We start from the raw sequence: 26,761 nt of genomic DNA, 5'->3' as shown, positions 1-26,761 counted from the left end.
GATATTGTTGCATAACTCTGAAAGCTGGCATGTATTCCTTCAAAGGGAACAAGAAAGAATAATTCCTCTGAAAAAAGTGCTCAAACTTGAAAATGCCATATTTTGATACAGAAGCAAATTTTCTATATCTGTTTTATTTTTACTGTATAATGTAACTAATCAGAAAGTATTTCAGATTAGAGTCTGTTACATTGGAACTGTATTTTTGGGCAGTTGTCCATTTTCACTGGCACAACAGTAACAAACATTCCAATAATTAGCTGTTTAGTGAGCGTTCAGAGTTCAAGGAAAGGGAGAAGAAAAAATCTAAACTCTCAAAATTCTGATAATTGACAAATCTCTTCTCCCTTTTTAGGTACAAGGAGAATTTTGCTTCCTCTTCATTATTCATTGTGAAAGGGTGTTCTTTAGAAGTCTGGGTTTTAAACTTTTTTTTACAAAATTTCTTTTTTTCACATTTTTGAGGACAAATTTCTTAAAACTATGCATCTTGGACACTGAGTATTTAGTGTCCATTTGAAAACTTGCTTCTGCTTTTTGGCAAGTTCCCTCTCTGTGTCTGACAACAAAAAACAAGGACTTGAAATTCTTTTCTGACCTGTCAGGTGGGAAAGCACTCAGCAGCATTAAAGCATTATGGGATGGCTTTATATTCAATAGGGGGACACAACTTGAAGTGTCTATGGAGCCTACATAAAGAGCTTTGGAATAATCTGGGCTGTTTATGTTAAATTGTCATGCCAAAATCTTCTAGTCTTACCTTGTTATTTTGGGTTTGTGCAGTAAGATTTTGGTAGTAGGGGGAAGATTTTATTTTATTTCTCATTATCTTGTTTGGTATTAAATTAAACTGATTTTCCTGAGTCAAGTCTGATTTGCCCATGGTGACAGACAGTCAGTGATCTCTCCCTGCCCTTATCTCACCTCCCTTTAATTCTATTTTCTCCCTCCTGTCCTGCTGAGCAGAGCAGAGAGAGCAGCTTTGGTGTCCAGCCAGGATCACCCCAGCACACCCTGCTTTGGGGCAGATGTACCTTCTCTCCTGCTGAACAGATCATCTACCACTTGATGGTGTGTGAGTTTTGTTTTAGTCAGGTCATGACAGGATTTTGAGGAGCTCACTCAAAATGATGACTTCCTATTAGTGAGAGATTCCAATCTAGGATCTGAGGGCCCTGTAGAATGCAAGTCTTGTTTCACTTGCTAACATAAGTAAGTAAGTTAAAAATGAGAAAACAGATAAAATTATATTGTACTTTCGTATTATTGTATTATATTGTCATTTTACTTTAGTCCACATGGTAAAGGAGGGGCTGCCCTCATCTATATTTATACCAAAAATGGTTCTCATGTTCAACAGACCACCATGCTCCTAATCCTCTATTTTTTTCCAAACCTCATTCTCACCTGAGATGAAAGTATATTCTTTTACTAGGTGTGTGGTGTGTGTTGTGAGCTTTTTTTGTTTGTTTTGGCTGGTTTGTTTTTGTGGAGTTTTTTGACAGAACTGTAGGATTTACTAAGTCAGCAAGACTTTTTGTACATTTGGGGATCAGTGGAAAGAAAATGCTATTTCCACTTGGTGCTATTTCAGTGGATTAGGCAGTTCTTCAAACATAAATTTTAGCTTGTGTGACAATACCTCAAGGTCCCGCAGCTTCCTTGGTGCTACCTGAGATCCTTGCACATCATAGCACTTTTGACATAAAGGTCTGATACTCTGTGTGATAAAAATTTTGCAATTATTATCTAAATTGATTCATTATCTAAAGGGCACTCATGGGAACCAAGGATGCTACTTAAAAAATATATAGTACCATACTAGCAGTGGTTCTAAAGGTTGCTGCATTGTGTGAACACCTCTGCTCAGTCCAGCTTTCAGTGGGTGCCCAGGTTTAGCAGATGCAGTGAAAATAGTTGGACTGGTGGCCCATTTAAGACTACAGCACTGCAGGAAATCACTCAGGTGAATCTGCTGGTTACTGTGTCTAGGAAAATCCCCAATGCTCCTTTGAAACACAACATTTCTTCCACTGGAAGCATTCAGAGGGACTGTTCAAAAAAACCTTTGCAGGCATTTAATAACAATGTACATAATACTACAACACATATTCTATATGCTTCACATTTGTTGTTTTGCCAGTTCTAATTGATATAAATGATTTGGGGTGTCTTCATTTAGAAAGACATCATTTGTTTTGACACTAAAACTAATGCCTGCAAATACTGTGTTCAAAACTGTTTCTTTAATATATTGACACTTCCCAATGTACAGAATTTTAAAAATTTGGCCTTAAGGTCAAATTCTCATATCTAAATCTACATATTTAAGTAGTGGATTCAGTTTTGCATATGTCAAGGTAATAACCATACAGGAAGAGTAGATGATAATATGTATATTAGAAGCATCAAGCACAAAGTTATTTGTTTTAGTGAGAGCAGTTGTACATTTAAAGAATTGTTTTCTCTCTGTGTTTGATGTGTACGAGTGTATTATGTTACTTACAGATTCTTTCCCAAGCATTTTTTATTTTAATTGTAGTTTAAATCTACAGCTTACATGTAACAAAATATCATCAGTGCTAGGTTCTTCCAGCACTTAGGCTCCAAAATAATTGCCATTTCAGTGGTGATGAAGGGTAAAAAATTGGCTCATGCAGTTCTTTTCCTTCTTTTGCTAGTGCTAAGGCTCCATATATTGCCAGATGTCCTTCTGCCTGACTGAGATGTTTCTGTGGTCTTTGAAGACCAACTTACATATTAGAGGTAAGCTGTTATCTGTTACCAAAACAAATCATCAAAGCTTGTTGATGGATATTAAACTAATATAAAATTCTGAATACCCAAATGAAGGTTTTTTTATACTTAGGAGAAAGAAAATTAGCAGCAATACAGAGTTTGAATTTGGTCAACTTCTTTGCTTTTCTTGTGATGGAACTGGAGCATCCTTTCAAGTAAAAAATATTAAGAATATATTTGATTGGATGTATTTCCCTTCTTGGGACGCTGTGACTTACTTGACTGTGAGCTTCAGTTTAATGACTAGTTTGGGTGAATGTTCAAGTGCACTGCAGAGGCATTGTGATTTGTACTCAATATGAAAATAACAGATTACTGCACATTTTGGGTATTTTGCATGATTCCTTGATATTTCATGCTTACAAGGATACATTTCTCTTATTAATTGATTGTTCCAAAACACATATGACTAAATCCTAGCCATGTGTACATTACCTTTATTCATCTTGCCTTGCTAAAATTCCTAAAGTATAATTATTATAAAACCCACTAGTTTAAAAGTGGGCAATATCAAAAATTATTTATGACACATCATGCCAGTTGTACTGTACAATAATTTTATCAAAATATTATTTTGAATAATCAACTGATATTCAGCTGAATGTTATTACTCAGATATTGACTCAGTGTGCCTTGACATCCCATCTTTGTGTGAGAACTCTTCTATGACAGCAATAACATCCAAAACTCAAGAGCTGTATTTCATAGAAAAATCTGATGGTTTAAGTGAAAACGCAGTTGTGATTTATTGTAATTAAAGCTCTGCTGTGGAGTACCATGCCTGTTTTTCACTTTTGACCTTTTTGCTTCCATTTATTCATTGCCTAGGTGCCTCATTCAAAAATTCTGAGGCAGAAGGGAGGATGATGTCCTGGTTTAAATCCTGCCTGCCTTTTCAGTGCCTTCCTAACTTTTTTTCACATAATGAATTTCTCCCCATGGAATATGCCTGGCTGACTTTAGGAGGACACAGATGCAGTGAAAAATTAATTATTTTAAAACAATGCAACATAATGCTGTACTTAGACATGCCCAATGGAGCTTGCCATGGCACCCCTAAGTGTTCACCTGTCAGCCTCATCAGGAACTGGCTGGTGGGGTTGCAGCCTCTATGCAGCTGAAATATCCAGATTTCTGTGCCACAGGAACCAACTAGATGATAATACCTGTAAATTGAGAATATTGGATCCTTTGAAAGAGCAGCTTTATGAGTTCATGAATCTTAGAGAACAACTCCAACCTCTTGTCTTTAGCTCAGCTGTGTCAGTCATCAAAAAACATTTTAAAGTTATTCCAAGATACATTTTTCACCATGATCCTTACTTTTCCTTGTGAAAGAACACAAAATATGCTAATTAGGAAGGTGGTAAAAAATACTTTTCCATGTGTGCAGCTGGAAGGGAATCAAAGTGTATGTAAGGGAAATGACAGCTCCAAGTAAATGGAAAGGCTTGTCACATCCTTCTTCGTGCCTTTGCTGGTTCTTGAAAATCCCAATGGTATTCATTTTAACACCAAACATTGCTTTAGCAGGCAAAAATTGAGGTGCTGAACCTTGCTTTCTAAGTTGTGTTCTGTTTCTAGTAGTTAATTCTGTTTCTAGTAATAATTTAATGTATCTACATTTAATTGTACAGATGAAGACATTGGGATCCACCAGTACTGTGACAAGAAACAGCCAGGTAAAATATAAATACTAAAACTGAGCAAAACTTCAGGATGTTCAGTGTTTGACACCAACTGCTTGCTCTTAAAAATGCAGCTTCAAATTTCTTGCTAGTATATACCTCTGTATTTCTATGGAATAAAGAAACACAGAAAGAGTTTCTCTCTCCAAACTTATGTAGGAATATTAAAAAACTTTTTAAATCACAGAACGGGGGGAGAAAATCACATAGACCCAACCGTTATGTAACTAAAAACCCGGGTGGGATTTTACACTCTGAATTCTTAGGGGGTTTAAGGTATTTTGTGTTGTGTGGAGCCCAGGGCACGGCCCGGTGACCGCCGGGGTCCCAGCAGAGGGCATCTCTGCCTGCCCTCCGGAGTGGCCATTCTGGGGCTGGCGATCCATTGCCTTGATGTCGTTAATCCTGCTGAACCTCGGAGTGTCCCCAGGGGCCGGAGGGGCTCTGGGGCTGGGGTTCCCCCCTTGCCGCCCGTCCCAGCGCTGTTCCCCGGGGGCTGACGGACCCACGGAGCCGGCGGACCGCGCTGCTGCCTGCGGGGCTGGGGCTCGGCCGTGCCGGCCCAACGGTGCCAGCCTCGCTTGCACTGCCAGTCTAACGCATCTGCCCTGCACGCTGAAAGCACCGCGGCTGCCTGGAGTGGTTTGGAAATTTCTGTGTTTTATCCAACTGTGCTGGTCTTCTTGCTAATATTAATATTTGCTGACAGCAGTTGTAAGGATTAATTCATCTTTTCATCCTCTTTCCTTTAGCATCACAGATGAAGTACACTTACTTAGAAGAGAAGCAAAAGCTAGCAGAATGTGAGGATATTTTCTGAGTTTCTTCTTACAGTAAGATCAAATAGCAAATTTGGATTGGTTGTGCCCCCGGAAGAGCATTAAAATGACCTCAGACTGCTTCCAATGTAACTTTCTGCACATGTCATCTAAGACTGATGATCACAGAACTACACAGCACAAAACAATTGAAAATTTGTAATTTTTCCTTCCTGGTATATTTGCAATCTATTTTTTTTTCCTGACACTAAGCATGGCAGCGTTTATTGCTTTTCCAGTCCATTGTCAAAAGGAATCACAAAAATAACCCAGATTTTTCCTTATGAAATTTACTTAACAGATGAGCAATAAACATTTTCCCAATTGTCTCTGACCTTGCAACACCAACTGGCTTAAAACTGGAAATTGTAACTAAAATACTTGCAGCCAAATAGACTAATAATGATAACTAATAGTCATTCCAGACTAATAATCAGCTGCCTTCATAGAATGGTTTTAGCTTTGAAACATTTACACTGTCCCTGCATCACCTGGTTAAAGGCAATTTCAGTTCATGCTATCACACAGCAGTACTGTGACAGTTAGTGATGTTTATGTTAGTACAACTTTTCTTTAGCTCAAGTTTTACAACTCCTGCATTGCTCAGAGTGTATATTAATGCTCAAGCATTATTACATGACAACTCTGAAAAATAAAATTGATATTTTAGATAACTTCACAAAGCCATGTCTGTGCTGTTAGCTTATCCAAATGAAAATTCCCATGGAATTGTGCATGCATATGAAGGCAAAATGTGTTCTGGAAGGATTAGTTCTTCCCATCACTGCAAGGTGTGTTTGGAGCAGGCTGAAGCCCCGCTGGGGATGGGTGTGAAGGTGCAGCCATGTGGCAAATCCACACCTGCTGCAGAGGATGCTGTGTCAGGCAGGATCAGTGCAGCTCTGGGAAGGTGGGCAGGTGAGGGAGGGCTCTAGGCAGGGAGGAGCCTCACAGGTTTGCACCACGTGTGCTCAGTGTAGTGGTGTCCCACAGGGCTGCATGTGTGAAAGGAGGAACAGGCCCAGATAACCCTTGTCACCAGCAGCCCCAGTGGTGCCTTTTACATGTGTGATGGGCAGCAGGACCTCGAGCTGCTGCACCTTGTCCCTGGGAATGCAGGGGTGCCCCTGGCACGGACCCTGCACAGCACATTTTGCAAAGAGGAGCGCTGGGAAACTTTATTCACAGCTGTTGATTTGTACAGATAGTTTGGTATCTGTACAGGCAATTTCCCATTTTGCATATGTGGATAAATATTCCAGTATTTATGAAAGCACCCATTGAAAATGTGATCTTACATGCCTAATTAATATTATCATAACAGTTCCACCAACGCTGGCTTCAGTCCAATGAAACACAAAGAGAAGTTGTATGCTGGTGTCCTCTTTTGTTGATGTTTGAAATCCTTCATTTTTTCACTGTATAGCACTTCTATTGTAAGCTGCTTTTTGCAGGGAGGTTTAAGCACAACTGCTAAGTCATTCAGTCTGGAAGTTGGCATACAAACTGACAGCTTGGAGCTCAGAACTTTTCATCAGGTTTCCTTTAAATAGGAATAGATTATAAACAATGTGTTCTAGTTTCTCATGGTTTTATTGTACACTTATGAGTAGAAAACTGCTCACTTTTAAATGAAGAAATTTCACAAGTTATTAGAGCCTGATTCTCAGCCATGAAACGAGCCAGTTATTGGCAACTCCAGAGGAAGCTTTGCCTCCTGGTTGCTCAAATTAATGTATTAGGCCAGGATTTTCACAATAGTGTGCTGAACACTAATAAATTTGTTAAAGGACTTCAGCAGTCATGCAGCTTTTTCTTTGCTTGACTTGGCAGATTCTTCAGACTAAATTTGCAAGAAAATCCTATAAATAACTAGACTCCATAAGTTATGGCATTCACATTTGCCTGTAGTTAATATTTCTATATATGCATATATTCATGCATATATATTTTGCAGACATGTTAGTGCCTGCTTTTTGAAATTAGGCAATGAAATGTTAGTTCAGAAGAATAGAATCTATTTAGGATGCTTGAAACTTGAAACTGAGTTAATATACTGAACAGCAGATACTTTTTCACTGCAAGTGCCTAGTAGCTGGGTAAGCTTTCCATACAATTGCCATGGGGAAATCATGGTCATTGTGGATAGAGCATGCCAACTGTTCCTATGATTGAGCCTTCCAAAACCAGACCCTTTGACAATAGAAACCATGGTCATTTCCTTCCAGCTGTAGGTATGTTCTACATGTAAGGCAACTCCTAGAAATCTTGGATTTGTGGAAGGAAGTTCAACTCATAGAACTTTTTTAAAATGACACATATAAATGTGTGTTTGCACACACACACTTTGTATGTATACAGTCACTTACATATACACATTTCTCTACCGTCTTTATTTTTTTTTTCCTCACTCTTATTTGACAGCTCGAGATTATCCTTGGATCCTGAAAACCAAGCGAGCGGACAAACTGCGAGATGCACTCAAGGAGGTGGAGGTATGGTTCAGAAAGGTTCAAGCACAGCAACATCTGATCTGGTTTTCAAACCTCTTTCAACAGCTTTAATTTTCATAAAGATCCAACTCTCCCAGTGATGATAAATGTGCTTTTGTCTGGTGGGCTCTTCTGAAACAGCTGCATCTTTGTGTGGCATTTTTCATCTGTTAACTGGAAAATCAGAAGTCTGTTAACCGATAGTGACAATGTGTGCTGCCAACTCCATTCTCTGTTTTCTGTTGTCCTTTAGGACTTAATGCAGAACACTCCATGTGTGCTGAGCAAGTGGAAGAACAAACATACCTGTCAGGTACAGTGTCATCAAAAGGTCTTGCAGTGTTCAGTTGGTGGTGCTGAACAGCCATTCAGTGATGGGAGCAGTAGTGTTAAAATGTTAACACAGAAAATCACTGGAGTTTTTTTAATATGTGGGCCCTTGTTAAGTAAATTTGGTTTATTTAAATTTCTACCCTGAAAAAAGCCCTTCAAAGAAAAAGCCTGGGGTTTATCAACACAAAGAAATTACATTAAAAGGCCCTGATTCTGTGAGATGATGATGGTGATGATTACTATTATTATTGTTAATTATTGTTATTGTTATTATTACTATTACTGTTTAGGGAAACTGAAACCATCCTTTACCTCAAAATAGCAGAGTGAGGGAGCAGCTATGTATTAAAATATATAGACAGGTCTGGAATCTGTGTTATATTATTTTTATGTCTTAATTATCTATTTACCTGTCACAAATCTTTTTCCTTTATGCTTTTGTAATATGGGAGGGAAGTTATAACTCTAAACTAACAAGATCATTAATCAAGTTATGTGATAAAAGATATTGTGACATGTGGCACACAAATAGTTATGTCTCTGGCTATATGAGTTCCACATTTTGTGTACAAGAAACCCTTTTTCACATTCTCACTAAGACAGAACAGTAGAGCAGGGAGGAGAGCTGAACATGAAGTGCTCCATAATCATGTGCTTCTTCTGAAAAACATATGTAGTGAATTTTGTATGTTTATACAACCTTCATGAGGAAATGCATCATATTTGAAACTGCTTTGGCATGGGGAATATTTGTCAATATTACTGTTTCAAAAAAGGAACTTTGTCTTCTAACTTTTTTGCTTTTTCAGACTCATAATTTTTTCTTCTTATTCAAGTAGTTCCAAATGTGTGTCAGCAGAATGATTGTTAAATATCCAAACACTGTACAGCTAAAATTCTAGAAATGCCTTTGAGAATAGCAAAATTTTTAAATGCTTGATATGCCAAATGATATGTAGTCTTTTCATATCAATAATAAAATGTGATTGTCTAAGCTACATTTGCCTATCAGATCTTACTGCTAGTAAATGTATATCATTCACGTACAAATTACATAGTATACATCTGTGAATGTTAATCTTCTAGAGCTGATTTAAATATTAATTGCTAATTTGGGGGAATCATTTTTTCCTGTTATTATTGTTCTGATTAGGAAAGGAATTTGGTTAAGAAACACCAAGTCAATTAGCTGTGAGTGCATTCATTTGCATCCCAGTTTGCTGTCTCTTCATTTGCTTTCCTTGTCCATTCTCCCTTTACCATTTTCCTTCCCCTCCCATTCATCAGCATCCACCTGCAATGTGTACAGTACATACTTTGGAAAAGTAAACTTCTTGCCAGATGTGTTGTCCTGCCTACATAATATAACACCTTTGGCTATCAGTTCTGTATAAAATTCTTCTTTATTTTTTAACTTCACATCCTCTAAGTTATTTCAGGCTTACATCAACATGAACGAGACAAATGCAATGTAACTTATTTCTTCTATGAGATGGGAAATAAATGAGATGGGTGTTTTCATCTTGGTGTATTAGGTATTGAACCATATAAAGGAGTAGTTTAATAAATTGAGTATTTGGGGTGTTTTTCAGATGGCTTCTATGGCCAGAGTATAAGTGATGGTACAGGTTATAACATAACCAGAGTGAGAGTTACATATAAAAATCATAATAATTTCTCTGTCCTTAAATTCTGCTTTTGGTTTCTCAATCACAAAACAAAATGTTTTTGTTTAATAGTGACTGATTATTGAAATCTCCAACAAGGGTTAGAGTGTTTTGCCAAAACAATTGTGTTATTCCACTTTCTGTCTTCCTGAAAATAAAAGACCTCCAACAAATGAAAATAAATGGAGAAAAATTAATCATTTGGATAAGTCTAGAACAGAAAAGCTGTCTTCTATCAATTTTGATGTCAGATGGTTTGTTTTTCTGCTGCTCATCTGTCTTTGAGCATTTGGCAGCAATAATTGAACTGTCCCTCTTTGATGCAAATGTTGTGAAGCTTCTGGAGAAGATGTTGTATATTTATTTTTAATTCTAAGTAGAATACTAATTAACTATTTCAGCAGAGAGTGCTTACCACGCAATGATGTCATCTGTGGCATAACACTGGTGTATTCACAGCCTTTTTTTGGATGAATACCAGAGCTAGTGGGAAGAGTCCGTATTTGCATTAACTTTGGAGAGTTAAAGCAATGTGTCAGACAAACAGCATGAAGAACACATAGGAAATTACCCTGATTTTCATAATTTCAATGTTTGGGCCTAAATTTGATCATATGGTTTTAATTATAGTATCTGTTTTTCCTTGTTTTTAGTAGCAATACAAGGTCAAACAAACTTTATAGAAATTAAAATATTTAATTAAACAACCACATTTTCCCATTTTTGATTAAATGTTATTTATATTTGAATCTGCCATACCTGTAACTGAACCAGAAGCAGTTCCTTTTGTATTGCAATAACAATGTGCCATCCAGAAACTCAATGGCTGCTGTACCTTGAGCAAGACAAATGGAATGAAAACTGAAAGGTGATGCAATGAAAGCAAGACTATGCTTTAAAAGAGTAGTGTGATTTCTCTCAGATTTTGTGCAAAACAATCATAAGGCTGCTGCCAGTGTGCCTTTTGTAGCCTAAATATACAATGTACCACTATTTCTAATCCCTCACTCTTCCTCCAGCACTTCCATCTTAGAAGTGGCCCACAGGCAAAAATTGGGGGCTGTAATTTTAAATGTGCATCTGCCAAAATTGAGTGTGCAGTCATGTTAACTGTTCATGTGCAAATGACCAATTAGACTCCATGCAAATGCCCCAATGAGAAATCCAGTTGTTTTGCCTGCAGATTATCTTGTCCATTGCATGAGTGTGTTTCTCAAAGTTGGCTTTTCTATATGAGTTTGCCTAGAATGACCATAATGCTGGCTAGTATTTTATTTTATGCTATATTACTTTTTTTTTCTTTTGTATTTTTTTTTTGGTGTGCAATCAGTGTAAAAGAAGTTTTGTATTTACTTTCTTGTCCATTGCCAAAAAAACCCCAATGTCCTTTATTTTTGCAGTCCTAAGTATACATTCCACCACTACTTAGAGCATCTGAAATAGATGATGTGCCAGTTCATGTAAACATAACCTAGAAAGTACAGGGATTTTTGTCAAGGAGCTTGCTCTCATATTTAAAAGAGCTTGGTTGAGTCCTAAAGGACTGAGGTCTTCTCTTTAGCTCTGTTCCAATTGGGTCTGAACCCACACCATTTCTGTGTGGTACTTCTGATCCCCAACTCTGATGACCTGTGTTGAGTTGCTGAAATAATCCTGTAATCTTCAGTTAGCTGATGTCAAAGGAAAATAAATAAACCATAAAAGAAGGATGACAGGAAAAAGACAAGAAGTCTTTACAATAAGATGCCACAGTGCTCTTCAGCTTTCCCTGCCAAGGAGTAATAACCTAAGGAATTAATTTTATCAGTATTGTTGAGTTTACTCAGCTCTGATCTGGCTGCTTCTTGTCTTTGTCTCCTTCTCTAATTCTTTGGAATGCTTTTAAGTTTTGCCACAAAATCATGAAATCTTCCTATGAAATGATGCCATTGCTTAAGGTTTGGTTTTACAATATAAAGCAATAAAAATAAATGAGATCTAGCTGAAACATTTGATTTCCAAGTTTTTTTTAGTTTTACTATTTGCATTATGATGTTGAATTAAGCACATGCCAACATTGTTATACAGTTTATTGTATAAAAGCCAAGCACTAGCTATGAATCATATCTGTTACCTGCTAATGAAAAAGATTTATGTCTACTTTGCTAAATTGTTTTGATTTTATTTAGTTGTATTTTTGTTGCAATATACATATGTGTATAAATAGTTTTTCTGTTGCCATCGTCAACATACTTAGAACTGGATTCTGAATTGAGCTCCACAGCAATATTTTCTTGCTTGTTCTGTCAGCACAATGCCCATTAGCAAACTGATTTAGCAAGGCACATGGTGACGTAGCACATTTGATATCAAAACCAAGACATTCTGTCTAGAATACATGAGAAGCCAGTGCCCATCCCCAATTACTAAGAGGAACACTGCCCTCATATTAAATTCTTTTGGTTGCTTTTGATCACAACCATTAATGTGTTGTGTGGTTTTAGATATTTGGAGCTAGAAGTACAAATGCATTGATTATTGTGAAACAGTAACATGTAACAACAATAACTTCATCTGTAATAAGGCATGCAACACAGTAATTATGGTGGGGTGGCTAAGAAAGCAATCTGGAATGAAGAGGTGGGGAAAAACCCTGGGAACCTGCTTGAACAAGAAGTGCTTTGCAAATCTCATCTCCTTTTGCATATTCCTTTGTCAGTTGGGCTCTCTAAGGGAAAACAGTTTGCAGCAATATTTTTTACAGGCATATTTTCCTTCTCTTCCAATTTTAATCAGATAGAACCAAATCCTGGCTTTGCTCCACAGGTATCTTTTTAGGTAGAAGAGCTCATAAGCAGCTGAACTGCATGAATGAGGAGTCAAGAGCTCAGGCTTCTGAGGATAAAGAGATCTACTTAAGTAGATGCTTAAGTTGTACTAAAGTCTGTAAGTCATGAACCTGCACTTAAGTCCTTTGCTTAATAAAAACTATCTCAAATACATATTAGAGCACTTTGCTATTGGAGAAGGGAAGGGTTAAGTCTTCCCTTGAGTATCCTCTGCTGCTTATGCTTTTCTTGCTCAGTGGAGAGCAATTTTTGGCATATAAAATACATAATCCTTTCTATCAAAGTCTCCACATTCAATTCCTCCATAACAGAGAAATTAAGTGGCCCTTCCTTCCCAGTATGGAGAATAACCAGGTGCCCAAACTTTTTACACAGACTACATTCAAGTAGAAAGTTTCTGCCTTAATCTTCCAATAGGTATGAAGTCATGCTTTCATATTTTATTTAGGAACACCTTGTGACAGTTTAAACTCTGGAGATAGCTCTTCTGATTTTATTTTTCCCATCACAGTACTTCAATCTGAAAAATTTATGATGTGTTTCATCATTGTGAATTTCTTTCCCTAATTTAATATCTCTTAGATGGAATGATGTAGTGCCTTGTATAAATAATGCCTCTTACATTGGCTTTTATTCCTTAGCATTTATCCTTTGGAGTTGGATCACTGTGTATCCCTGTTCAAGCCAAGTTTGCAATCTTCCCTATTTGCTTTATATTCATTCGTGCTTCTGACTGGACTGCTCCCATCCACCAAAATATGAGTTTAACTAGGCAAGCTTAGGTGTAACAGCACCTAAATCTTATTGTCATGGAACAGTCTTTGCACAGACTACACAGAATGTAGCAAATTGAAATAATGTTTTCAATTTGAGCACATAAATATTTTCTCTTTTATGGAATATTTTTGATGAAAGATAGCACAGAATCATAGAATTACTTGGGATTGAGAAGACCCTTAAGAGTGAGTCCAGCTGTTAACCTAATGCTCCAAAGTTCATCACTAAAACTTGCCCATAAGTTCTACATCTACACCTCCAGGGGTGGTGACTCCACCTGTTCTCTTTAAGTGCCTGTTTGTACTTCATGGCAAACTAAGAAATAATTTTTAAAGAACCTCAGTTCTAATCCAAAACATTTTTAAAGGGAGATGGATGAAATACTAACCTTGCATGGCAATATAGTGTGTAAAGTCTTTGATTAACCTTTTCAATTTAGACTCTAAAAGTTCCTAGAGAATGAACTTAAACCTATGGACCAACTGCACTAAGTTATTGTAACAAAAATTTGTTAAAATACAATTTGATTTCCCATATATCTCAGAGTTCTGAGGAAAGTAACAAGAACGAATGTTTTGCTGTAAAATGAAAGAAGGAGGGAGCACAATAGGAGAAACAATAAAAGTAATGGAAATGATACTACATTTATGTACTATCTATGATTCTGTCATGCCATAGTGATATCACAGAGATCTGTACAGTTCTGAAAATCCTTAACATTGGTTTTTAACTAGTTTATAGATGTAAAGCAAAGCATACCCATTAGCACAACATTTGTATATTTATATGAATGTCTTGTCATGAAACACTGGGGAGGTTTTCATTGATTTCTAGTCTAGCTCTGTAACAGGTGTGATTTATGCCATTACAAGAAAATTAATACATAGGCATAAAGTGAATTTGCACCCTGACTGCATCATCCCTCTTGTTGGCACATAACACTGAAGGACTGGGGGTGTTTTACTCTCCTCTATCAGGCTGCTTACATCACAGTTTGGTAGCTCCTGGGTTTCAACCCTCACTTTTTCCAGCAGGTTTTTTGGACAGTTACAGTCAACTGTAGTCAAACCTTGCTGGACTTCATGTTACCAAGTTAGAAATAAATTGTGATTTTATCTAATCTAACTTCAACGTAAGGAAAAATTGAAGTTTTGAAAGATTGTAATAAAAGCTGCATGAGTGTAAGCGTGTCTAACATTTTTACTAGGACAAAACCTTAAAGGACATCTGTCATGACAGGGAATATTGAAACATTGACTATATATATCTATCAAATGAATGTATGATTAGACTTTGGCAGGATGGGAATTAATTATTTGTTCTTAGAAATTCATTTCACATCAGAGGGTTTTTTTTGTTTCTACTTCACACATCACTAGAATTTATTTTTAAAATATGTTGGTTAAAGGTGCAAGGGCAGGAAAATAATTTGTTTAAACACGCTTGTTCTGTTCTTTGGAGAGCTCAGAGGTAATATAGCAAAATATGTATAAATGAGAATTTCCATAACTAAATTATTGGCAGCAGAGCACTGCATAAGGGACATGCCCAATTGCTGTCCCCAATACTTTTTATTTATTATACAATCCAGTGGATTTTACTGCATGAAAATTCTAAACATTGTATCATGTTTGTCTCACAGCTCCAGCACAGAATGAACAGGATATTTTTTTCTGCCAAATTCTCCTGCAAGAACAAGTGTTTCTTTAGTAGTTAAGTTTTCTAAAAAGCACAGGGATTTCTTTAAAAATCTACTGTTAGGTAGAAGTAAGAGCTGGAGTCCCAGATTCCTGGCCTTTGTTGGACCCTCTAGACTTGTCTGCAGAGGTCTTTCCACTGAGAATTCTTTTTATGGGCTCTGTTTTCTGAATTCCTGTGCTGTAGCAGTTACATTCAGAAAATGACTAATGGTTTAATTATGCAAAAATAAATGTTTTTCATAACTCCTCCCACAGAGCATTCTCTCTGTCATAGAAGATATTTCATAAGAAGGAACTGATAAATACTGTGACTTAGTCTTTGAGATTATATGTATCATTTAATTTAAATTAATTAGGCATGAATATTCAATTAACTCTGAAATAACCCTGTCCAATAGCTTAAATTCTTTCTTTCTAAGAGAGGGATCTAAAACATTATGTCACTGAGTGAATGGATTTATTGGGAGCTCACAGCTATCTCTGTGGTAGGGCGCAATTATTTATTTAAACAAAATATGAATGATCAGAAATAAGAGGAACAACAAAAAGGTGCTCGTTTTAATTTATGATAATAACATAGGATTATATTAAAACCTATGTTACATTTTTTACATGCAGGCTATGCATTTACTTTATACTGAAAATATCAGGTCTATGGATGATAGAGTGATCAGTGTAATTCCCTCCCTCTTTCAAAACAAATTTTTCATCTCTGTTTTTAACCAAAAAAATCAGTATATTTTATGTAACATTTGGGGACTTAGCTACTTCTTTAAGTGCACAGCAATTGTAGTTTTTGTACCATTATAATTCAGCGTTGTGTTACATCTCTTTCTTTCATTGAAAAAGCTTTCAACGCCATTATAAGGCATCCTCACATCAATGATAATTCATTTTTGTAATTTTGAAAATTAGATTACTACGTAATGGACGGCTGCTAATATGTACCTTGGAACGTTTCACTTTATTCATGATTTTTGATGCCTTGTTTTCTCACTCTTTGGATTCAGCTCCTCTTTCACTCAGGTATTTTGGTGTCCCTAAGCCTTTCTGGGCCGCAGCTGGAGAAGGTGGTGATTGACAGGACCCTGGTGGGGAAGCTCATCTCCGACACCATCAGTGATGGTAATTACACCCATGTGCAAATCAATTGCCTGCATTAACAATGGAGTAGAGAAACAGTATGTCAACAGGCAGACTAATTATTGCCACTGGGGACTTGCAAACACAACAAGTAATTGCATGTAATGCTATAGTTACAACCCTCAGGACTAAGAGCACTTTAAGAATAATATTTAACATCAAAGTTTTCAGTCTTGTCAAATGCTGCATGGGTTTCTAAAGTCCCGTTTCTTACACACTGTAATCACTGTGAGCATGCCATTTGAACTTGTCATGTTTATTTCCTAAGTGGGAAAATGGGACAGAACCAAACATTAGCCAATTGAATAATTGCATGGGATAGTTATTGTTAAAGTTGTTATTGAAAAAAGCTGGATAACACTAGTTACATGGAGGTGTTCTGATTTAGTTTCTTGACACCCAGAATTTCCCTACTGTTATTAACTATTGACTGCTGAAAATTAAGTTTTCATTTAATGCAGAAGAAAACTTACAAAAATGTCTCTGTTTTCCACAGCTTTATGATATGACTCATAGCATTGAGAAATCAACTGGTATCTTGGCTTCTGCAGAAGCAGGAGTATGAAATTTTGGTGTGAGCCATATTACATGTGCACTACCTTCCAAATTTTTAAGAGTAAGCCCACATTACATCCTTCTAGTAAGAACATGCATTTAGTTCAGGTTTGATCTCTAATGATTTAATTTTCTCTCTACCCAGGCATCTATTGAATATTGGCCTAGGTTTCAAGAAACTCCAATACTGTGTGTCACTGATCTTTTCTTATCAATATATGGTATTCTAGTCTTGAAAATTAATACTAATTTTCTACAGACATTTAACTATGTCTGTAGAATCTTTAGTTGTTAAAAAAATTAACCTGGACCTCCTTTTTATTAACTAATTACACAGAGAGAATAGAACACATTTACTATCTTGTCTTCTTTTTTTCACTCTCCACCTTAATTACTGGATTGCTAATTACATCTGTGATTTTTTGCACTCTGCTTCTGAGGGGAGGATTTCCTACTTTCACGTGACAAAAAGTAGGAAAGCATAGAATCTAAGGTTTTTCCTAAATTGAAGTAGTTGTGTGGAAATCATTTGGAATACTTTGTCTTTAAAAAAACAATAAAAAATAATGTTGGTCATGCCTTACTTTGGTTTAATATGTGATAGAAATATTTGTTCAGGAAATACTGCTAACTAAATGAGCTTACAACTAAAACAACAATAAAACAAGAAATATGTTTTACTACATTTGGAGAACTGTATTTATTATATAAATAACATTATATACTGTTTTGTCCTTATTTTCACATATTCAGGATTCTCTTAAACCTCCATGTTTCCTAACAGACAAGTCTGTAGGTGAAATAAAACTGCCTCTGTTCAGTAAAAGCAAGCCACTCAATAACTTTAATTGCAATGCAGTTTTTTATTTTCATGAACAATAAAAGAAGATGCTTTTGTTACCCACACAAATAGTGCTCAAAATACAAATTTTTATACTGAACCATCCTTGCATGAGAAACATGAGATAATGTTGTCCTAGAGGAAATTAATTTTAATTCAAAGAAACAGCACATCTTTCGAAATCTGGCTCCACATTATGGTTGTGATTATAAAGCTGGCCAAGAGAAATTCTACATTTAGCACAAGAAGCCTGTATAAAAATAATAGTTCTTTCTTCAGCAATTGTGTATATGTAGAAATGGATAAGGGTTACAGTCTGCCAGAATTAATTATGAAATTTTGTAATTCTCATTTGGAGTAGCATGTCCTCTTAACATTTGGAATAAAGGTCAGATTGTGTGCAAAAAATACAGGATTACTACTGTTTTTATAATCCTCTTGCATCTAAGAAAGTGCTTCTGATTCGTATTATTTATAGGCAAAATTTCATCAGCATCTGAGGTGTGCTGCAGTTCGTCTTTAATGGAAACTGTGTCTGTGAGGACATCAAAATGTTTTAGCTGTGTGCATGCATATTGAGGATACCATATTCAGTGGTTTTCAATTTTCATGTGTTTGCAGAATCTCAGTTATAACTTCTGAATCACCTTATCAGATGCTTTATCACCTTTTTTTTTTCCCCAAAAATGTTAGTGTTAATGTTACATTTCAAAGGCAATTATTTGGCTCTAAACTCTACCCTTTAGCATTTGCATACCAGATTCTTCAGAGTTTTGCCAGGACATGACTGTTGGAAAATGCAAGTGGTTATAAATCAGAATAAAGAAAAGCAAAGCTGAGTAGCTAGTTTTCCATGCCTATATTTAAGACTAAACTGTCAATCTACTTAAGGATATGTAAAATTTAGATTTAAGAATCTGGGATATAAGTAATAATTTTTTTTTTAGTTTAGTTTCTTTTTCAGAGGTTGTTCCACAGAGTGTAGTTTGTTTGTTTCTAAGTCTGGTTCCACTTTAATTGGCATTTCCCTTTTAGGAGAGGTTTCTGAGTTTACACTCTGAGTACAGCTTCATTTTAGACCTTGAGTGATCTGGTACTACTTACCCCAATGACTCATTTCATACTCACACATCTCTTCAGCTGTGGGTGCTGCTTGAATAACTGGGTAACTCTTGGGAAAAATTCTCAATACAATTTTCTAAGTAATTTTCATTGACAGATTAGTTGATCACTTTTATATTGAACTAATTTGGTCTAGCACCTCCTTATGGTAACAGTGGGGATTCCATGGAGCTTTTCCAGACTCCAAGGGAGTCTTTTCCATCTTGATTACTTGTATTGTTTGGGTACCCCCATGTGAAGCTTTCAGTGAATTTATGACCCCTCTAAAGCCTTGTCCTGCATGTAAAAGCCTCCTTGGTGTCTGCAGCAGCACCAGGAACCTTGCAATGTCAAAATACCAGATACACCTCGAGTACTCATTTGCATTTATCACCCTTAACACAAGCTAAAGTGATATGAGGTCCATTTGCAAAATACTGGTGGATGCAACCATAACAAAAAAAAATAAACTGAAGGCTGAATGCTGAGATGACAATTAATGTGGAAGGGCATAAAATGTATATTTGAATGTAGTGGCATTTTGGTATGAGATAATTTATTCAGGTGTATGTAATCAGAATATTCCTTAGGCTTTATTTCTCATTTCCAAGAAGGTCCTGACAGGATGACACATTGATATATTTTAGGACATTACAGGGCTTTCAGTGTAATATTTAAGGCACTGTCTTGAAAAAAATTGCTTTTTGCAGCAGTGGAGTGTTGACTATTTTGTTTTGTTCCTAGAGACAGGTATTACAGTGCTGACATTTTTTATTTGTTTTTTTTTTTCAGCTGTTCTTACGGACAATTTCATCATCTTGTCATTTGAGGACCATAACCAACTCTGCTTTATTCAGTTTACAAAGACAATGGATTCTCCTGATGTAAACAAAAGACTGGAAAAACTCTCTTGTTTGGACTCTAAGGTATAGCTGCCAATGGTGACTGCAAATATTGCAGGAACTATACATCATGTATCACTGGTATTCACTGATATTGTATAGCCACATAAATTGCAAACTTTAATATAATTGACCAGAGCAGCTCAAACTCTAAAAATGGCGGTTACTGAAAAGTCAAAAAACATTAGAATGGCATTCAGAGTTAAAGAGTTAAAATACTGTGCCAAGGGATCCAGATTTCTACTGTGTTTATTTTCAGGCTCAGATACACATTTGAGTTACCCCTGCTTGACAGATTACCTTGTGTCCATTGAGCAGCAGTAAGTGACCCTTGGCACATTCTTGGCATCTAACAAGCATGAGGCAGAGTCTGAAATGGTAAACCTCAGTGTAAAAGATTTAAGTTAATGTGTTTTACCTCTTGTGTGTTGTGGGCTGACAACACACATGGTCACTTACTGTGTCTCAGCTGATAGACACAAACACATGAAGCTCTGATAATTCAGTCAGAGGCCCATCTGACTTTTGTAATTCTTTGCAAAAATCCTTATTTCCCCACTATTTACAATAATGGTGTTGTTGGGAGAGTTGCTTTTAGAATTAAGCCACTGAGTAAGGAATCAAGATATGGAAGCTGAGTTTCTCACCACTGGCCAGCTATGTGTGTGACCTTGCAAATGACTTGATGCCTCAGTGTCTCAATTTACTAGTTACACAGTGAAGATTGAAATACTCCATTTTTGCAGCCCTTTTTGTGGGAGTGTATCTTCACTACAGTGACAGCAGCAGTGGAAAGGTAGCCTAGAAGAGCTGAGCTGAGCTTTAAACTGTCTGAGCTTTACCAGTGGAAACCAGCTCATCTCAAGATGAATGACACTGTGTTGTGGATGGGTTGGGCTGGGTAGACATAACTTATTTCAACCATAAGCACTTTGGCATCAGGACACCACTTCCTTAGGTGGAAGTGCTTGGTGCTACAGCAATATGAAAAAATAATCAGCCAAGGCAATTAACTTTGAACAGCTGAAGTAGGGAAGGGGCTGCATCCAGTTCACTGCAAGAATGAAGAAGGGTCAAGCCTTTTCCCAAGAAACACAGAAAGATGTTGTGAGCAAAAGAGAGAGATTGTATTTATTTCAGAGTGGATAAGCATTAAAGAAAACAATCTTGTGCTAGCAAATATTTTCCCCTTGACAACCCCTCAGTAATTTACTTCCTCACATAAGGGAGCTTGCAGATGCAAGGCAAGCTCTTTAAGGTTATGTTTAATTTAAGTTTTGCCATAATGTGTTTTAACTTGCTTGGTAGAAATACTTTCTGCTAGGATTAATATCTAATACATTTTCCAGGCTGTTTCAGTTCAGGGCCTCTTTTCAGCAATGGCTTGTGTTTGCAAGATTGATCCAACCTCTATAACGTGGATTTGAGACAGTTCACTGTTCACTGGGAACTGAGCTGATACATACTTTACTTTAAAATGCTGTGCCTTGTGCCTGGCCTGTGGTGTTCATTGAGGCTGTGATTTGGGAGCGAGCCTGGTGTGTGGTGGGGCTTTTTCCTTAATAGCACGAAAGTTTAACGAAGAAGCTGTGGTGAACTGCCTTTGTCATTGAAGTGTGAGGGCCACAGCTCCTGATTTAATGTTTAGAAAAACCAGAAGTATCTGCTACACTCCTTAATAGGGTTGTTAAGTTCAGTTCTTTGCTGACACAGCTGAGCTTCTCAACACACCTCCATGCTCAACATTAACTTTTGCTTTCTCTTAAAATCACTGGGAATCACTGTGGAACATTTCTCCACCAGCCAAAAAAAAAGCATTTGCATTTTTTAATTGAATGTTCTTTTGTGTGAGGCTTGCTAGTTAGGCAGCTAAATTTAGTTTTTATTATCTTCAGAATTGCACCAGTGTGAGACTGCAGAAAATATTATTCACTTCTGCAATAATATTGTGTCAGCTCTCTGCATTGATTTACTGTTCTTCATGGCTGATTTTGGTCAAACTTCAAAAGCTGGAAGATCACAGACATAGAGTAATGTCACTCACAGTAGAAAAATAAGGTGGTCCTGAATTGCAACTGTGCAAACTTGTAATCATTTGTAACAATACATAACAATTACAAATATTGGGGGTTTAGGGAAAAAAAAGGTTCTTTTGAGTTGGGATTTTGTTCGAGAGAAATTGAATGAAAGAGGTAGCATGCACTGTTATAGAACTAACACAGGATTAAAATCTGGAGCCAAGATTCAGGAAATTTGATTGTAACCTTCATTTCTGCCTGTGACTTTTGGCATGGTCTTCAGAAATGTAGTATTTGGGTGTACAGTCCCATTTCTACAATGAGGAAAGTGTTTGTAATGATATAATTACATTTCTGTCGTGTTATCATTGTAATGATAAGCAGCCTCACATTGTTCAGTGCCCAGGCTCATGGTGGGCAAAATTGGCAGCAGTGCTGGACTGCCAGAGTTCTGTGAATAATAAGAACAAGTCAACCATGCTTTCCTCCTCAAAGCTTGATATTTATCCAAAAGTCGAGTTTTTTATGCAATGCATACCTAAATTAATGAAATAATCTCCCTATGCTCTTCCTTTCTAATTGATTCCACCTTGAATTTTATTTGCACTTTGAAACAATAAAGGAAGACTTACTACATGAATCACTACAGTCTCAAAGACCAGCAAAATATAAAACCAACTATTATTATTATTATTATTTACCTTTTCACAGTGACATGAGTTCATGTTTGAGAGTGACATGTCTAATGCAAGACGTAAAGGTCAACAAAGATTTGTGGCTAGTATGACATGTGTGGTTGTTATGAAGAGTTAACACTACAATACAGGACTAATCGATACTTGTGGAAGTATTTGTGCTTTTCCAGCCTAATTGTGTTGTCACCAAATTAGCTATTCTAATTCAAGCAGCAGCTACCTCTTAACTATTGAGTATATTTTATCTTTACCTGTGAAAATATTTTGACCAGTAAAACACAGGATATTCTAAAAATATTGACGTTTTTCAAGTTTTTCCTGTTTTTTTTAATCCATTTCAATTTACTGAAGGAGACAGAACAAGGAGTTAAATGTTTACCATGAGAGAACAACATTGGTAATTACTTTGATTTCAGTTCCTTTTTATGTGTATTCATGGGATGAAGAGGTCAATAATATTATGACCATGCAAATAGAAAAGGGTTCTTTTTGACCATATAAAAAACAGCAAAGGATTATTAAAGCATTAACCTTGATTTTAATGGCCTTGGTTGAGAGCTGAGATCACAATTTGGATGAGCCTGATTATTTACTAAATACAATACATAAATGCAACGGGTTCTTAACACCCATTGCACTCTGGCATTATCGCATTACTGCCAGCCTTTGTTGCCTTGCAGACAGGAATATGAAAGCAATCTGTCATGTAGTGAGACTGGCTCCAGAAGCATTTCTCTGATAAGAAGACCCCCTGCCCTTTGCTAGTGTCTGGTCCAGTAGGCTTAGCCATGCGCTTAATCCCCAGAAAGTGGTTCGATTATTGCTGACCAGCAATGGCAAGATAGTTTTTTTTTCCCCTAGCTATCAACCTTCCATTAATTCCTTAAGCAGAAATGCGGTGCAATCTATATTTCCTTGGCATGTGTCACCCAGATGGTGCACTGCTCATGTTTTCAAATAACCATGCTCCAAATAACAGAGTTTGAATAATAAATTCCACAAATCCTTCCTGAGAAAGAGGCACAATTCTCAAGAGCTGCATAAACTTTACGCATGATGCTGTAGCTCATCCACATTATGCAGAAAAGTATATGTTCTTTTGCAAAGCGGATGTTTGTGTTTCCATTCCTTAATTTGGGGAGGAAGAAGAAAGATATGTTTGCTCAAATACTGTAGAATATATTTAATATTTGATTATGTCTTAAACACTAGCCTTAGCTCCGTGGTCAGCTTTGCAGAACTTGTCATTTAATATGGCTAAGCTTAAATCCTGTGTGGAGGTCGATGCTGTCAAGCAACCATGACTGTACATTTTGGTATTGATTGGAGTCATTGCAGTAAATTCCTTCTTAACTCATTTTCCTTTCCATCCCAATCCCCTCCCCACAGATAAAAGAGTGAGCATGTCTTTCTGTCTGAGGAGATATTTTTCACGTTTACAGACAGCCTCTATGAAGATATATGTACGCAAAGCTCTGTGTGTATATACATTCTTTCTCACACATCCAAAGTAAATGCTCCCATTTGCTCCTACTATGCTATTTTATTGCCTCCAATATTTCCTGCATTTTTTTCTTCCTTCAGATCTCTTATGTTGATATACTTGGACCAGAAGGTAGAAGGATGAAACGTCACCTGGCAATAAACTGTATGCAAGATCTGGTCATTTGCTGGTGGTCAGCAACCAGTGATGGAGCATGGCCTTGGTCTCCTATTTCCTGTCAGAGGGACAGAGCCAACCTATTGCTGTTAGGCTGTGCACATGGCAAATTGGAGGTAAAGTGATGAACTGTCTTTTCCATGATTTTTTTTTAATTTGCTAAAGAAAGAGCTATTCAACTTAAATGCATATTTGAGTAGATATAAAGAACAGATGTGATTAAAACATAAGACAGGAAGATCAGCCATTCTAATAGTAAAAACAAAACAAAGGTTTGTTACTTAACAGAAAAGCACCTTATTTACTTTGTTTACTATTTTCACATCAAAACTGTCAACCTGGGAAATGTAGCCAGGAAATTAGGTCTTTGTCATGAAATAGCTTTGGTGCTGCTGAAACTGAAAATAGAAGTGTCAGATTTCCACTAGAAAACTCTTATATGAATTAGCAATTGTAACTGTTGCATGTGTGTCTGTTGCAATTCTTTTCATTGTCTGCAATGCTAACTGATAGACAATTTGCATCTCTTTCAAATGTTTTTCATAAAATATTAACTATGCCCAGATGGTGGTTAAATTTTTGTTACGAGTATTGGTCAAATTAGGGACTCATATTTTTCTCAAAGGAAAAGTTAAAACACACCATCTACAGGTGGGAATGTAAGCTATGAGTTAGGACAAAGCTACAAGTTCACCCCCTCCTAACACCTGCCTAGCTTACATTTATAGGCAGATGTTTTCATTTCAATTATTTAATTTTTGTTTCTTCTGTTTAAGAATATTTGAATCCAATTTGTTTTGTTAGCTTCATTTTAATAATTTTACCTATCTGGGCTTACTCTGAAAGATCTGGAGCCAGAATTTAAAATATAAAAGCTTTTCTGAACAAACATCTTGCATAGATGCTTCTGTATTTGGAATTTTATTTTTTGTTTTTCTTTACTCACTTCTAATATGCAATAAAAAGGCACTGACTGTGGGAGAAGAGCACAAACTTGAGGATCAGCTGTGGAATAGTTGTTCTGGATTAGCTATTGGAGACTATTTCCCTGTAGGGAAAACCCCTAAGTAACACTTAAGAATAAGCTACTTTTACAAACAGCATCCTCCTCTCTTTAATTAGGGAAGATGTAAATGTTTTAATGTCTTGAAACTATTACTTTGATAGCTAATATTAATTTAAGTGAGATTCTTTTCCCTTGGGATTTTCTACCTATTGAAAGTGAAAAGGTAGCTGAGACAGCTTTTCTTTTCTTATTTCTGTCATTAGTTGCTGTAGAATTGAAGTTTAAATTACCTCCAGCTCTGCCTTCTTTACTTCTTTTCAATTGACCTCTCTCCACTTGCGGTCATCTTTGACTCATCTCTCTCCTCTGCCTGATCTACACCTGCAGTTCTCCATTCCCCCTGCAGCTATGCCAAATCACATAGAAAAAATTACTCTGGGAGCTAAAATGTGAGGCTGTTCTTTGTAAGCTTTTCCATCCCTGTGCCAGTTATTATGAAATTTCATCCTACTAACATTTCAGAGCTTATTTTTTACCATGACTTCTGTATGTCCAGGCCTGGAGAGCAACATTCCCCTGCCTATTTTATTCCTTCCCATGTCTTCCAGAAATCTCCCTATTGCCACCATAGCAGTTTGCAGTCTCTGTTTCCTGAGATGGTTTTAGAGACTCTTTTCTTTTAAGAAATTAACAGAAAACACCCTATCAGTTTAAAGCTCTCTGTGTTTCATTTAATATGTTTTAGGAAGATTTCCAAGTCACAGCATTCCCCTGCATCTTTCAATACACCTTGCTTTATCCTTTTCTGGTTTAAATTCTGGTATAGTCTCAAGTACATCACTGGTGCTTTACACAATAGTGAAAATAAACATTCTCTGAGGCTTTAGGCTTAGAGTCGTAATAATTTTAATTTGGCGCATATTGTAACAGAAATATAAGAAACTTCTTTTTAAAAGCAGCACTGCCATATTTGACTGTTCAGTTGCTTTCCCTTTTCTGATTCTTTGCCTGTACTTTTCTGTTTTAATTCTTAGATCTTCAGATGAAATTTATTTTCCTGTACTTATCAATAAAATACCAAGCACTATGCCAGGACAATGGAAAGCTAAGTCGTGTATGAGTGACAAACTGTCTTGTTGGTTTTCAGTTGGACTGTTCCATGTATTCAGCTCTTGGATGCTCAGGAAGGCTCAGATCACTCTGCCTTTACACTCAGCCTGTATGTCCATGAGGAGTCACCCATGGTGCTGTTTGATGGAGGTCCTTTGTTTGATTTCTATAGAGTTCCTTATGGACAGGGATTAAATTCCTGTGCACAAATGGGAGAATATCATAACTCAGAAGCTCTAGAATTAGTATCAGCTTCCAGTCTTCATTTAACTGAGGTGCATTTTTCCCCTACAGTCTTGAAGGGAAACTTTAACTTAACACCTTGAACTTCTGAAGGACATTTGATAGCTTATATGTGAAAAAAAGTGTAGTTAGTATTTCCAGACACCTTGTAAACAGTTACTCTCTAGGTCAGATACCATAAAAGACAGTAGTTCTGTAATCATTATTTGCCTCTCATTGCCTCTAATTCCTTGCAATTTCTAGTATTCCTCAGGTATAGATTTGAAATAAAAACTGGACATGCCATTGTTATTCATGAAAATAAATCCGTATTTATCATGTTTGACCAGTAACATTAATTTACTCCTGGCAAAAGATTACTGTCAATACAAGAAGAATTAAAAGT

The 26,761-nt window shown here is 36.6% G+C and overlaps 1 protein-coding gene across 9 annotated transcripts in view; it reads left to right on the top strand.

The window, feature by feature from the left end:
- Positions 1 to 26,761, top strand: part of WDPCP (WD repeat containing planar cell polarity effector) — a 148,506-nt gene that overhangs the window by 42,571 nt on the left and 79,174 nt on the right. For 7 of the 9 annotated variants that reach the window (XM_074536979.1, XM_074536981.1, XM_074536980.1 and 4 more), the window contains 8 exons: positions 2,682 to 2,766; positions 4,437 to 4,481; positions 5,240 to 5,290; positions 7,730 to 7,800; positions 8,051 to 8,110; positions 16,113 to 16,227; positions 19,535 to 19,668; positions 23,942 to 24,133. In XM_074536979.1, the coding sequence (XP_074393080.1) occupies positions 2,706 to 2,766; positions 4,437 to 4,481; positions 5,240 to 5,290; positions 7,730 to 7,800; positions 8,051 to 8,110; positions 16,113 to 16,227; positions 19,535 to 19,668; positions 23,942 to 24,133 (729 nt within the window). In that variant the 5' untranslated portion in view covers positions 2,682 to 2,705. Of the gene's footprint in view, positions 1 to 857; positions 1,072 to 2,681; positions 2,767 to 4,436; positions 4,482 to 5,239; positions 5,291 to 7,729; positions 7,801 to 8,050; positions 8,111 to 16,112; positions 16,228 to 19,534; positions 19,669 to 23,941; positions 24,134 to 26,761 lie in introns of those variants that run through there. The other 2 variants (XM_074536986.1, XM_074536987.1) reach the window with 2 other exon arrangements.

Source organism: Zonotrichia albicollis, chromosome 3 (genome assembly GCF_047830755.1).
Source record: "Zonotrichia albicollis isolate bZonAlb1 chromosome 3, bZonAlb1.hap1, whole genome shotgun sequence".
NCBI classification, from domain to species: Eukaryota; Metazoa; Chordata; class Aves; order Passeriformes; family Passerellidae; genus Zonotrichia; species Zonotrichia albicollis.
Note: the sequence above shows the minus strand (reverse complement) of the source record. Positions and strands in the feature narration are given on the sequence as shown.